This window comes from Bicyclus anynana, chromosome 24, assembly GCF_947172395.1.
Source record: "Bicyclus anynana chromosome 24, ilBicAnyn1.1, whole genome shotgun sequence".
In the NCBI taxonomy this organism is placed as follows: domain Eukaryota; kingdom Metazoa; phylum Arthropoda; class Insecta; order Lepidoptera; family Nymphalidae; genus Bicyclus; species Bicyclus anynana.
In genome coordinates this window covers 625,031-640,835 of record NC_069106.1, presented here as the reverse complement: position 1 = coordinate 640,835, position 15,805 = coordinate 625,031, and the positions used below count along the sequence as shown (strand labels likewise).

Here is a 15,805-nt window from a genome sequence, read left to right as displayed (position 1 = left end):
TGTTAAATTGAAAATAACGAAATTTCCCGTACTTTGTACTTGCCGATTTTATTTTTCTGTTTTTAGTGTATCCTAAACACACTTAAAACAGTTAAATAAAATCGGTTCATTTTTTTGTTAATTTATGTTTAACGAGTATATCAAACTATCACACTAATATTATAAAGGCGAAAGTTTGTGTGTAAGTTTGTAAGTGTGTAAGAATGTTTGTCCCTATTTTACGCTGCGGCTACTGAAGCGATTTGACTGAAATTTGGAATGGAAATAGATTTTACTCTGGATTAACAGATGGAATGGTGGCACGAATACTAGCTGCATTTCCACATTGGACAGCCAGGCTGATCTTTTGCGCAAAAAATGAGCCAGCCCTTAACACATACACTACTTTTCATCCCGGAAAAATCCATGGTTCCCGCGGGATTTGTGAAAAACTGATTTCCACGCGGACGAAGTCGCAGGCGTCCGCGTGTACATAAAATTCTCTATTTGCCTTGCTAATATAATGGAAGTGGATAGGAAATGGTGAAACAAAAAGGATCCTCCAAAGTCGTTTAGGAAAACATTTTTAATTTAGAACCTGTCAAGTTGCCCTTTTCTTTGAAATCAGATAAGAGAGGGAGACATTTTTAATTATATTTTTGTCTCATTTGAATTTTGAATGCATGGGTGTTATGGCTAACGTTATAGAATGTAACACAGGCTATATTTTAACCCCATATTTCCACGGGAGCGGCAATGGTCTCCATGGCGCAGTGGTATGCGCGCTGAAATTATAAGACGGGGATCCTGGGTTCGATTCCCGGCTGGACCGATAAGGTTTTCTTAATTGGTCCAGGTCTAGCTGGTGTCTTCGGCTGTGACTAGTTACCACCCTACCGGCTAAGACCCCGCCAAGCGGTTTAGCGTTGTGATATTGCATCACCACTTACCATCAGGTGAGATTGCAGTCAAGGGCTAACTTGTAAGGAATGAAAATAAAACCGAAGGGTGTGCGTTAGTATTCATTATAATTTGTAACATAGAGCTACCTATTTAATGTAATTAGGATTTGCAGAATCTCGATCCCGTAACTATTTGAAAGTTAATTAAGATAACACGCTGCGGAACGAGGTCAAATGACCTCGTAGACCTTACGAGGTCAAAAATCCTCGTTCTGCACTAGGGGAAAGTATCAGTGCCGCAGCGAACGTGTTAAATTAAAATAAGGTCTAGTGCATAGATTAAAGAATAATAGGCAGATAGAGCGCACGGAACACGACGGTGTCGTAGCTGTTCCAAATACAAAATTCAAAAACGAATACATTCTCGAGTCAGTACGATACGAAGCGTCACATCAGTACCTAATTTACTAATTTTCAATATTACGAGTATTCAAGAAAAATGGCTTCTTGTGTTTTTTAAATATTCACAAAAACTAAAAGAAATACCTAATACATAAGGAGTTTTTTTTTATTGGTAATTATTGATTATTATATTTATTTACATAATTGTTGTTAGTGTTAAATTTTGAAATACACATTATGAAAAAAAATTGTATTTACGGATGTCACCGAGACACGTGACAAATGTTTTTTGGAGTTTACTCCTTAAGAATCGATTATTCATATATAGCCCCCGGTATGAAAATAAACATGGGCAGTAAAATTCGATGAACGAATGACAACGTTACATTTTTTCTGCGCAACCTATTCTGCGCACCTTTCACTATTCAGGCGTAAGCTTTAACAATAATAGTATGGTATATATGGGCGTTAGTATTGAGACGTACATAGTGTATACTGCGGGGCAACATACATCTATTTATATTTTTATTGCTTTTAGATTATTGTAGTTTGACATTTTTTTTTTGCATATTCATTTGCATTGTTTAATTTGACATTCATTCATTTCTGTCAACTGTAGTATTGGCATAATGAATGCTGTGATAACCTATAATTAGCTGTCCAATAGCTACTAGTATATTTATTCCAATGTAAATTATTATCATGCTACATTGTAATAGCTGTTGGTTATCCTAATAAAATAAATAAATAAATATCTAGACAGTCGATCTGAAAGAGTAAACTCCATTCGTGCGTCCGAGCTGACACACACTTTTCATGGGTTTCAGCGGCTTTACCACGCTGCTTGTAAAGACTTATTCTGGGACATTCTTTATTCTGTGGTCTAGTGCTAGTCGGACTAGAGCAGTATTACAAAAGCGGCTACTTTTTGTATTAATCCTACTAATATTATAAACGCGAAAGTTTGTATGTATTTTTTGGACCTTTGTTACCTACTCTTTAACGCCGCTACTACTGAAGCGATTTGGCTGAAATTTGGTATGGAAATAGATTTTACTCTGGATTAACACGCACTTTTTATCCCGAAATATCCTTGGTTTCCCGAGATTTGCGAAAACTGATGATATTGATGATATGAATGTTTATTACTCATTCACTCCTCGACTAGTGAACCGAATTAGCTGAAATTTGGTATTGAGATATATTATAGCCAGGATTAACACATAGGCTACCTTTTATCACGGAAAAATCCATGGTTCCCGTGGGATTTGTAAAAACTAAATTCCACGCGGGCGTTCGGTAGTATTTTTATAAAGCATTTCTCTATTATTATACCTACTATATGTATGTTATTCAATAAATATCCTTACATTTGATAAAACTACAATAGATATAAACACCATGTACGTTCATTAAAGGAAACGTTGAAATTAATTCCATGGGACACGCGAGGGCGATATGAATTTTAAATGGCTAATGGATTTTGTCTATGTAGTTTAATGTGTTTATAATGGTTTTTTAGTAACATGTCACTAGAATATAAAACAAACAAAACTGTGTCTGTCTGAACGCGGTTAAATAAAAACTACTCATCAGATTTTATAATGATTGATTGTTGAAATATTTTCATTTTTTTTTTTAGGTATGTACCTATGTGTTTTCTGTATGTTCGTAAATTAAAGTAATTCTTTTGGAAATTTCGATTGTTTTTCGGGCATCACGCTGAAACTACTAAATTAATTGAAATGCAACTTGGCACGGTTTAAGACCATAATACGGAGAATTATAGGATACTTTTTATTGCGAAAATTAAATTAGAAGGGGGTGAAATAGGGGTTTAAAGTTTGTATGCCAAGTCCTTCATTTTTAGAGTTACAGTTTTAAAAAAATGTTTATAAATCATGAAGTGGATAGGAAATGGTGATACAAAAAGGATCCTCCAATATCGTTTAATCATGAAAAAAATACGAAATATAATGTAATTCAAAAATTTTTAAAATTCAACCCCTAAAGTGGTGAAATAGGGCTTGAAATTTTACACTGATTTCCAACCGCACGAAGTCGCGGGCGTCCGCTAGTTAAATATAAACTAATTACTTATGGCCCATGGTAAAACATTGCCTGTAAATAAAGAGCCGACTAGCGCTGCCACTGATTTTGGTATTTCTTTTTAATGTGTTTGTATCCGTTCCAGGGACCCCCCCGTGCTGACGGCGCACACCAACTCCGACATCCTGCTGCGGCTGCCGGGGGGAAAACGGCTGAGAGACATTCGCTGGATCAGCGTCTGGTGCAGGCGGTTCACGGTGAGTTGTATCTTAAAAAGCATACAACTGAAAAGTTGGAAGTGCATGCCCCGGACCGGATTCAAACCCACACCCTCCGGAATCGGAGGCAGAGGTCATGTCCACTGGGCTATCACGGCTCTAACCTTCAGCTTACCTACACTAATATCAAAACCTACCGGACCGATTTGAAAAATTCTTTCACTACTAGAAAGCAACATTATCATTGAGGCTGTATTTTATCCCCGTATTCCCACGGGAACTGGAGTTACGCGGGTGAAACTGCGAGGTTCTGTTAGTATTAAATGCACAACACACATGGTCTGTCATCTCACCACTAAATCCTAAGTAGAACGGACTTTCCGAAATAGATAGAACATTACGATATATAAACTCACTAATTATAGAGATTTGCCATTTTTATTTAAGCAAAATGATAATGATTATAACTTTCATAAAACTTTTTAATAAGACTTACCTTCTGTTAATTTGCTGAACGTCTCAAAAATCTTCTATACTCCTTTTATAAATAAATCAACTGATATTAAAATGCTCCAGTTTTAATTATAATTAAGTATATTTACAGTGTAAACGTATTAATTAATTTGCAAACAAATTAAACATCCTTCGCCTAATTACGAAGTAGGACAATTTTTTTCTCGTTTATTTTCACGAAGTAGGACAAATTCTTTGTCATTTGCAAATACCTACGTAGACCGAGAGCCAGCGATAGCCAGATATACCTTATTTTTCGAATGCTGAAAATTTGTTAGCCCTTGCTCCTGCCATAGGTAAATGCGGTAGCCAATTATGGAGTCTGGACTGCGGTGGCTTTGGAAAGTACCAGGTTCAAAGGCTCCAGATCTTCAATTGTCCGAGTATAAAACTTAATTGTTTGACATTTCTACGGGATATCATGAGGAATCGTATCTCCAGTCGCCAGATCGTTAGTTTCGCGGCAATCTTTCGCTGGAGATGTTTAAAGTTCTCTTGAAATAGTTTTTTTACAGTGTTTTTGAACAGTTTCCGTGAAGCTAAGTAACAGGAAATATGATTTCTCATTAGTATCCCGTGGAAAACATTAAAAAAATGTACTTTATTACTTGAAAGGTTGAGGGTCTGGACCCTTTTAAACAATATTAATTTAGTACATGGAATAAGGGTCCGAAATATATCGATATCAATTATTACAAGTAAAGGATTAATTTAAAAATTATGTATTTATTCAATTTTCCAAACGTCAAAAACGCTGTCGTCCATTTTGTGATCTCACGATGTTACTTGATGTCACTAAAGTAATAAGCGTCAAACTAATTATTATTAAATAATTATTTTGTCAAACACCCGGTTTGGTTAAGGTTATTTACGTGCGTCATGAAACAGTTAAAATATAGACCATCATGATGACCGATAGCGTTTTGGCCCATAATATCAAAATTAATATTTTTATTAAAAAATTAAAATGTTTAAAAATTAATATTTTTATGTAATCATGTCTCAAAAAAATATATTATATTTTTTTTAATCTAGTAGAAAGTGTCAACCAGCCTATTGGCTACCGGCCTGACAAATTTTCGGCCTTAATATACTGAGGTGTGTGTGGCTATCACATGCTCTCAGTCAACACAATAATTGAATTAACAAAAGCACACAATGGATTGCCAAAATCGTGTATCTCACGACCTCTGTGGGTACATTTGCTAAACAAATGATGTCACGTCATTATTAAGCCTTTTGCCCGAGTTTTGTCATTGAAACAGACTGATTGGTTGGATGATCGATCACAGAACATAATATACAGCGCTAAAGCCAACCCTTTATCTTATATCCGCGAGTATATCCGTGATAATGACTCGAAGACGGCCTTTGACTGCATATAAATACGGCCAAAAAATTAAAAAACGGCCAAGTGCGTGTCGGACAACGCGCATTTTAGGATTCCGTAATTGCAAGTCACTGTCTGAGAAAGTTGCTTCAACGTTGCCAACATAGGTAATTTTCAAAGAGATTGGTATGAAATTTTCCTTCTTCAAGTAAGCATTTTACAAGTTTGTTAACTATAACCCTTCTTGTAAGCTGACCCCCTTAGCCAAGTGGCACGTCGATTCTCTTTCTACGATCGCTAACGCTTCGAAAACTTGAAAAATGTATGGGCATGACAGATCTTGATCACGTGACCTGTCGATAGCTAATGTCATGTTTGGTTTCGTTTCACGTGGGTGAAACCGCGCGGCGTCCGCTAGTTGTCTATAATTTTAGTACAAACACAGAAAAAATATGGTACTGATTGTCTCTTTGCGTCAACGTGCTAAATCGAAAATGACTATTGAGAGAGGCAAAATACTAAGTTATTTTCTAAGTTTCAAAAGTTATTTTTTAATTTCAAAAAAATTTTTGGTCAAAAACTAATGTTTTTTTCATATAAATTTAATTATTTGAAAAATACACTAGTTTTGACACGAATTTTTATTGAAAGTTAAAATAGCCTCCCGAAATATTGTCATTTTTAACCGACTTCAAAAAAAGGAGGAGGTTTCTTAATTCGACCGTATATATATTTTTGAGATGTCGTTATTCAAGTAAAGAAAGAAAGAAAGAAAGCGTTTATTTCGAAATTATGCCACACATCACAATATCTCCAGTACACCAGGACATCCAGGACAATACCCTGCGATGTGTGGCATAACCCAGAAAATGGCCCCAGCTCAGCACAATGCTATGTGACCATTTGAATTTGGACACGTAGCGCTGATTTTTAGTTTTTGGATTTTCAGTAAAGAGGGCGAAATGTGATATCCACGTGGACGACGTCGCGGGCGTCCGCTAGTATACAATAAGGATGTTTCCAGAGACTTGAACTGAAATCCAGCGGGAATATCGATTAGAGCCGCGCGCACTCGCGATTTTACTTCCCGCCAAAATTTGATACGCTCGCCATATTGGAAATTAATACTGACGATGGAATTTACGTGAAATTTCTAGAACCTTTTAATAATTTTTTATTTTTGTTTCCTTTTAGGGGTCCGGTAGGATTTTTTATAGTTTCGTCATGTCCGTCCGCGGTTTATTCTATTGCTATTGATCAAAAGTCAACACACATCTCACACTTAGAGTAATGAGCCATTTTCCTCTAAAGGTATTTAAAAATTTCACTAGGGGTAGCTAGGTACAAATAATAATAATAATAATAATAATAATTTATTTATTTCAGAATTACAAATCCATATATTGTTAGTATATTAGTAGGTTACATTTCCATCTTACTTATTAAATTAAATTAGTACAGTTAGTAACATTGGAATTTTTTTTTTTTTTGATAACATTTAAAAACAACAATCAAGTACGCCCTATAGCTACTTCCACACAATGGCCTAGAATTGGGCAGTCGGGCCTAGCAGACAATACCCTTAGGATGCCATTGGTGCTAGCACGTAATCTCTGTAGGAGAGACACCGCTTTTTTACGCCTTATTGCAAAAAAGTCATTTGTATGCGCGTCTGCGAACATTTTTGAGGCGCTACAGCACCATGGCAGCCTCAACAGCATCCTAAAGGCATTGTTATACTGAACACGCAAGGCGTTATAGGCCCGGCGCGTATATGTCACCCACAGGCCACCGGTATAAAAAGACTGACAGAACGCTTTAAATAACGTAATTTTTACGTCTGCAGTGCTCCGGGAGAACCTGCGGGCAAGCATATTTCCCCTCACCGCTAACGACCTGCGTTCACGCTCAATGTCATCATCATCTCCAAGATCGCTCGTGACAATATGACCAAGATATTTAAATTTATCTACGACCTTCAGAGGTACACCTCCAAGACATACTGGTGGCACATGACGTATCCGTTGTTTCGGTGCCTTAAATACCAACACTTCACTCTTTTTTGAGTTATATTTTAGGCCATGCTCCTCCACGTATGTCTCGCAGATTGAAATCATCCTTCTAAGTCCAGTAATCGAAGGACTGAGCAGCACCATGTCGTCAGCATAGCTAATGTTGTTGACACATATGTCATCAATATGGCAGCCGACACGAGCGCTGATGCAAATGTGTTGATGATTTTTATTAAAATCACCACAATCACAATAGAGATTTCAAAACATAAACCCTCCACGAACGTTGCTTCTAGCGAATCTTTTTTAAATCTTCCCAGGAAAAGTGTAATCCCATTTGAATTAATGTTGCTTGCGCTAAAAAGTATAAAATCCTTTAGTAAACATGATGTTACGGTTAGTTACAGTAAAATTTTATCGGTAGTAAAACTAATTATAAAATTTTACAATTCGAAAATTGTTACTTGTAATAAAATTGACACATATGATAACAAATATGATAAATCTAAAAAAATCGGTGTTTATGTATGTTTGTGTTGCGTGTTGTTCCTAGCGGATTTTTTCAACACTTTTAGATGAAAATGGCACATTGAAGTTCAGGCCTGCAATTAACTCTATTGTAGTAGCTTTTTTTAAAAATATGCATTTCTATAATTTACAATAGTTAAAATCTGTATATTTTTTTAAAGAGCAACTGGTGACTTTTTTGCGGGCTCTTCTCAGCAAAACCTGCCTCCCGGGCCGATAGTACAGTCTTTACAAATAGTCAAACTCTTTCTACGATCGCTAACGCTTCGAAAACTAGAAAGTTGTATGGGAAGGACATTTGCTATCGACAGGTCACGTGATCAAGATCTGTCATTCTCATTGGCTACTGAGATTGTAATCAAGGGTTAATTAGCAAAGAATAATGAAAAAAAAGAGCTGTGATAGCCCAGTGGATATGACCTCTGCCTCCGATTCCGGAGGGTGTGGATTCGAATCCGGTCCGGGGCATGCACCTCCAACTTTTCAGTTGTGTGCATTTTAAGAAATTAAATATCTCGTGTCTAAATCGGTGAAGGAAAACATCGTGAGGAAACCTGCATACTAGAGAATTGTCTTAATTCTCTGCGTGTGTGAAGTCTGCCAATCCGCATTGGGCCAGCGTAGTGGACTATTGGCCTAACCCCTCTCATTCTGAGAGGAGACTCGAGCTCAGCAGTGAGCCGAATATGGGTTGATGACGAATGAAAAAAAAAGATACATCCACATACTAGTAGGTTAAGTAACTCTCACAGTCATATTTATTGTTTTAAGCTAGCATTTTTGTTTCTTTTCTGAGAAATCTTTCCCCAGAGGCCTTCCAACAAGTTTTACAGGCTACGCCACTGTTTCACCAGTATTTCGGTCATTTCCAGGTGAACTTCGGCGACGTGTTCATCCCGGCGGGCCTGGAGCCGCCGCGGCCGCGCGTGCTGCCGGAGTTCAAGCGGCTGGCGCACGGGCTGCGCTCGGGGAACATCAGCGTGCTGGACGCCAAGACCTTCTACATCCCCAACCTGCACTACGACGGCGCGGGCCCGGACGCCTACTTCTGGGTCGGCAACGGGAGCGAGCCTAATCCTTTTGGCACTAAAGTAAGTTGTTTCATCATTATCAACCCATATTCGGCTCACTGCTGAGCTCCTCCTCTCAGAATGAGAGGGGTTAGGCCAATAGTCCACCACGCTGGCCCTATGCGGATTGGCAGATTTCACACTCGCAGAGCATTGTGAAATTTCTCTGGTATGCAGATTTCCTCACGATGTTTTCCTTCACCGTTTGAGACACGTGATATTTAATTTCTTAAAATGCATACAACTGAAAAATTTGGAGGTGCATGCCCCGGACCGGATTTGAACCCACACCCTCCGGAATCGGAGGCAGAGGTCATATCCACTGGGCTATCACGGTTATTAAATATATCTACTATATCCTATACAATTTTTAAGCTTAAAGAAACAAGTTTTAATACTCTATTCATTTTACAATTCAAAAAATAAAGGGGCTGATGACGTGCAGGGCTGACACCTGCCAGGTAGTGGCTATTGCCCTTAGCATGCTATAATGCCCTGTTACTCGCAGAGTTCACTAGCTCTCCAGCTATTTGGTATAAGGTTTGACGGGATAAATAAGCATGACCATAATAAACTCCCAAACGCAACAACTTAAGCACAAGATGTATAACTTGAAATCCATTTTCCATTTTCAACTCTTACAGGTTCCAAACGAGATGAACTCCCTCAACCCTTTGCGCGGCTACCAGGGCGAGGACATAGAGATCGTGTTGCCCGGCAAAATGACTGCCTACGACGTGGATTGGCTGGCGGTCTGGTGCGTGGAGTACCGACACAACTTCGGCCATGTTTACATACCCAAGGACCTGGATGTGCCGCCAGCTTTGGGCCAGACGAAGATTACTGTAAGTGACACTACACGGGCAGTCGCGTGCATAAGTTTGTCGATCAGGGTATGCGCTAGAAAGTAAAATTAACTGAACTGGGAAAATATTCATTTAATAAGCATTATGAAAACAACCCTTATGGTGTGCAGTATATTAAAGTATGAAGTGCACATCAGCTTATCGGCATATCAGCTAGGTAATGGAAGTTTACTGTTGGATTTACAAGACGGAGGTCCTGGGTTCGATCTCCGGCTGGGCTGATTGAGATTTTCTTAATTGGTCCAGGTCTGGTGGGAGGCTTTGGCCGTGGCTAGTACCACCCTACCGGCAAAAACGTACTGCCAAGCGATTTAGCGTCCCGGTACGATGTGGTGAAGAAACCGAAAGGAGTGTGGATTTTCATCCTCCTCTTAACAAGTTAGCCTGCTTCTATCTAAGACTGCATCATCACTAACTATCAAGTGAGATTGTAGTCAAGGGCTAACTTGTAAAGAATAAAAAAAAAGTGTGTGAAGTTTGCCAATCCGCATTGAACCAGCGTGGTGGACCTAACCCTTCTTATTCTGAGAGGAGACTCGAGCTCAGCAGTGAGCCGAATATGGGTTGATAACGAACACACGCAGTGGCGTGCATAAGTTTGTCGATCAGCGTACGCAGTATTAAGAAAAAATAACTGATATGGGAAAATCTTGCATCTGCATGCATAGGTTAAAAAAGTAACAGCCACCACCACCACAAGTGGTCGACCACAACTTTACACGGCCACAAGTGACTGTCGCGCGCTTCAGCTACTTTTGTGGCCATTTCTTAATTATATCAAAATATACAAATACTAATTTATTTACATAAAATAATCACTATTTATTAATCTGGCTTGTTTATCATTTTGTTTTAATAAAATTAACCGTGTTTTTCACTCACCAACTAACAGCCTGCCTGGGATTTAATTATTTTATGTTACTACCCTCATAATGATATCTTTTTCAGGTTAAAAAGCAACCAGTAAGACGGCCCACTGTGGTTAATCAAAGTCAAAAGCTTACGCGTAGGCCTAAGCCCCCAAAACCTTCGCCCACTACATTCTTTGACTGGCTTCGTATTTAAGTAGAGCTTACAATCTAAAATAGCCAGTCAGCTATTCTGTAATGATATTTTTATAACTCGCAACTGCGAGTTTCGAATTCACCTCTATCTCTCTCTGTTTAACACAATATTACAGAATGAGAAAGATAGCGTTGAATTCGAAACTCGCACTTGCGAGTTATACAAAACATCGTTAGAGAATAGCCGTACTGTAGCGTTATTCTGTAACGCCGTTTTTATAATGAATAATTAAGATTTTATACATTGTCTCCAGCAGGCCAATTCACTAACTTGTAACTTAAATGAATAAATGAATAACTTTGACGTGTGTTAGTAACTATTGTCAGAGGGTTAATTCCAGTCCGTAAAATGACAAGTGTAACTGTCATTTTAGTGACTATTGTTAGTAATATGGTAGTTGACTCATACCAAATTTAATACTCGTTTAAATAAACAATATTGATTTCGTATAGTACAAGGAATAAGGGACCGAAATATATCGATAATAATTAATAAAAGTTAAGGATTTCTTATAAAACTCAATTTAAAAATCATGTATTTTTTTATATTTTTCAAACGTTAGAAACGCTGTCGTCCATTTTGTAACGTTTTTGTCAAACGCTCCGTTTGGTAAAGGATTAGTTAACGTGACGTCATGAATAAGTTGTCTGGTGTTGATCGTCAACCTTTCGTGGATATCATGGAGTAGATATAATATGACATTGCTCAGTTGACATTGTGATTTTTGTTATTGATGTTAATTCGATTTGGTAACTACGTCAATGTTAGTGAATTGACTGGCTGGACTATTTATATCTATAAAACATATTGTATATTTTTTACTAATGTTAATATATGTTTTTATAACTAATCTTTAATTAATAAATAATTACAATTAACATTTCAATGTGTGCGTGTGATTGTTTCTATGCTTTCCCTGGAAAATGCTTTTCATTGCAGCCCGCTTGGTGGTATAACCCGGTAAGTGGCAAGTTTTTGTTGCATTTATTAAACACTATCTCATTAATTTAACAATAATATAATGCATGATCTTTTAGTGTGAACTTCTCTTTTTTACAATTCCTGGAGAGAGATTTTTCTGGGGGTATTTGTAAAAAGTAAAAGCTATGGTTTTCTCCAAGGTTGAATGTTGGCTGATGAGAGGCTTCGGCCGTGGCTAGTTACCACCCTACCGGCAAAGGTGCACCGCTAAGCGATTTAGCGTTCCGAGAAGATGTTGTAGAAACCGAAAGGAATGTGGATTTCATCCTCCTCCTAACAAGTTAGCCCGCTTTCATCTTAGATTGCATCATCGCTTACCATCAGGTGAGATTGTAATCAAGAGCTAACTTGTAAAGTATAAAAAAAAACCTCTGTACTAAAATTCATCGAAATAGGTTCAGTGGGTTAGCCGTGCAAATGCATTCAAAGTCAACGTACTGTAGAAAGATGTAGTCTTAAACCAGTTTGGCTTCAAAACGTTTACTCGTACAAACAACTATACAAATTCCCTGTTTTAGAATGTTGATAAAATGTAATTTAGTTAAATGGATGTAACGTGATGTCTATGAGACTTTTGTACCTACTTTTCAAAAATATTCATGAAGAAAACGATTTAATTTAATAACAAAAATTAACGATAAGATTTAATAACATAAAATTAAAAATTTTAAACCCCTGAAGGTCATGAAATTATCTAAAATAAAGACTTTTATGCCAAAATTCGTTTTATCATCATACGAGTAGGTATATTATGTGAGCCGGATCAAAGAAAATTGTTTATTTTTACTTCAATATGTACAATCAAATTTCCATATCCCAGTTTTTTCATCAAACGAAGATAACACTCTGATCAATATTTTCTTTCAGTGTGCTTTCTTTTGAGATATTCAGTTCTTCTCTTTGGTGTTCGTCGGTTGAAAAATGATAACAATGTGCCTGTTTACTAATCAAATGGCCGATTTCAGACGAGTTCAACGACCTCACAGACTCCCTTCAGTGCAGCTAACAATTGTAAGGAAATCCTGGATAAGCGGCTCCAAGTTCGGTGGGAACTACAGGTAAATATATTAATTATTATTAATCTTTTAAAATCAATCTTTATTGCTCACTTTATTGCCATGCCATGCCAAATAATCACATTTTATTTGTCTCCTATTAATAAGTGGATGCACAATCAGCGGCCAAAAAACGTCCCCACTCAATGAATGCTAAACACAACTTCTTGGCACTCAATTCAAGTAGTTGCATTTGCAAATTCAACCTTAAACTTCATCCTTAAGGTTGAATTTGCTCTGAATTTGGAATTTTATTGAATATTGGATTATATTTAAAGGCCTTTAGGTATAATTTTCTTTAGCAATAATTCTAAAATTGTCAAAGCTATATTGGCCAGTTTTTAAGTGAAATTTCCTACGTGATAGTGCGTCCTTTTACTATAGGAGGTCAATGCATTTTAAATATTATACTTTTACGTGTATTATGTAGGTACCTACTTAGGTATGTGTGTACTCCGTACCAAAAGAGCTGGCAATAACCATTGACCATTCAGTTGGTAAAGCAGGGATGACAAACTTTTTATCAGTCTGCCTGCCGACCTTTTTCAGGAAGAAATTAGAACGTAATAAAACAACACATACGCCCTACAGAAAACTAAGGATTGGCTGGAAGCTAATAACCTATCAGTTAATACAACAAAAACTAAATGTGTTCAATTTCTGACCTACAATAGTACTCCATCAAATCTATGTGTTGTATTTGATCAAATGCCAATAGAAGAAGTAGATACTGTATCATTCCTCGGCCTCTTATTAGACAAACACTGTAATTGGAAGGACCATGTGGACAAACTATGTATAAAATTAGACCGATTCACCTATGTCCTGAGACGGCTTAGTCGAACCTCAAATTTAAAGACTGCCTTACTGGCGTATCATGGATATGTATCGTCCATACTGCAATATGGATTAATCTTGTGGGGCAATTCAGTAGATGCTAATCGAGCATTTATACGTCAGAAAGCATGTATTCGGTCTATGTACGGAGCGCACTTTTTGGATAGCTGCAAACCCTTATTTAAAAAACTTGAAATTCTTCCATTACCTAGTCAGTACATATATCAAATGCTTCTTTTTGTAAAAAGAAACCCTAGTCTATTCTCTATTCACACCAACAACGCAAATCTGAGAACATGCCGCAAAAATAAATTGGTTAGACCCCCCACAAGATTGACAATATATGCCAAGAGTTCTTTTTGTATGGCAATAAAAATATATAATAAACTTCCTCAAAGTCTAAAAGAGATGCCCTGGTCAATATTTAAATGTAAAATTTATAATTTATTATTAAAAAAAAGTTATTATGACATTCAAGATTATTTTATGGACATGGACATTTTCTAACTTATTATTTTCTAATTGTGACATTGTATTAATTTAGATTCTTTTTTTTTCTTCATTCAAATGTATTTAATTATTTAAGATAATTCATACACCAGTTATGGTAAAATGTATAAAGGCTCAATTTTATAATATGTACCATCATGTTAAACCTACATTTTCATGAATAAATATCATTCATTCAAATACCATTCATTCATTCATACAAAAACACTGTCGAAAACATAATTAAATAGTAGATTGTTATACAAGGGGCTAAAAAGACCCATTATATACGAGGTATTTTTAGGGCCCGAGACGAAGGCGAGGGCCGCCTAAATAGAAACCGAGTTTATAATGGGTTTAGCCCCACGTGTTACACTCTGATTTTCACTACGATTGCGAGAAAATAAAATAGTTTAGTACAATTTTCAATGATTTATTTTAATTGAAAATTAAATGTACCTACAAAGTCTACAATTTTGCATATTAAGGGATATGCTTTTACCCGGTAACATAATTTCCGACTACTTTGAAGATAAATAATGAATATATGAGGTAAACGTGGAAGATAATAGTTTAAAAAACTCCTTTCGCAAGTGAATCCATTCGTTGTTGTTTTCTTCACTTATTAAATTTTTCGTAGGTATCGTAGGTAAGTATTGAAGTAAATGCGTCTCGACTTTGATGGTAACAGATTGAAAATTTCATCCATCTCCAAATTAGGATCACCATTCTCACTAGACGAAGACAACAATAACAATTCCCCCGCTTCCGCTTCCCCCTGTCTGTCTGTTTTGCAGGGCGTATGCATTGCTTTATTGGGTTCTATTGCCAATGGTAAAAAAAAAACAACCAGGAATGTGCCTAATAAATATGTACCACAATTTTGTCAAAATTATTCACCGTGGTAAAGATCAACTAATCAAGCTTAGAAATCTATGCTTGATCTCTTGAATAATTTTGACTAAATTGTGGTACATATTTATTAGGCACATTCCTGGTTGTTATTTTTTACCGTGATAATAATCGTGCGTGACTTCGTAGATTAAAAGCGATGTACCAATTTCGATGGTATTTGTTATATTTTTGGTATTTGTAAATTTGGTAATTTTGTTTTTTCAATACATTTGTCAGTAAAATTTTTTAGTTATTTATGAGTGAAAATATAAATTTTTGGAAAAAGAAAATAGGAAACACAGCATTTTTGTTGTTGGACAAAAATGTTGTTTACAAACAAATGTGTTGAAATAAAATTATTATGGTATGATTTGGGATCATTGAATCTTCTTCTTTATGTTGATACATTTCTCATGGAGTAATTAGTTGATTGTTTTTCATTTACAAGCGAGTGGTAGCGAGCGATATGAAAAGGTAAAAATAATATTGGAAAACACTGAGTAAATATATATTTAATGTTATACACAAAATATGTATGTAGGTATATATTCCTTGTCCAGAATTATTTTGATTCAAGATCTATAGTTAAAAATATTGCATTTTCTTCAAGAACTA

At 36.4% G+C, this 15,805-nt stretch overlaps 1 protein-coding gene across 1 annotated transcript in view; it reads left to right on the top strand.

Moving 5' to 3' along the window:
- Positions 1-15,805, top strand: part of LOC112051957 (protein Skeletor, isoforms B/C) — a 50,576-nt gene that overhangs the window by 20,907 nt on the left and 13,864 nt on the right. The window contains exons 3-6 of the mRNA XM_052889097.1: positions 3,478-3,589; positions 8,806-9,024; positions 9,648-9,848; positions 12,881-12,973. Coding sequence (XP_052745057.1) covers positions 3,478-3,589; positions 8,806-9,024; positions 9,648-9,848; positions 12,881-12,973 — 625 coding nt within the window. The remainder of the gene's footprint in view (positions 1-3,477; positions 3,590-8,805; positions 9,025-9,647; positions 9,849-12,880; positions 12,974-15,805) is intronic.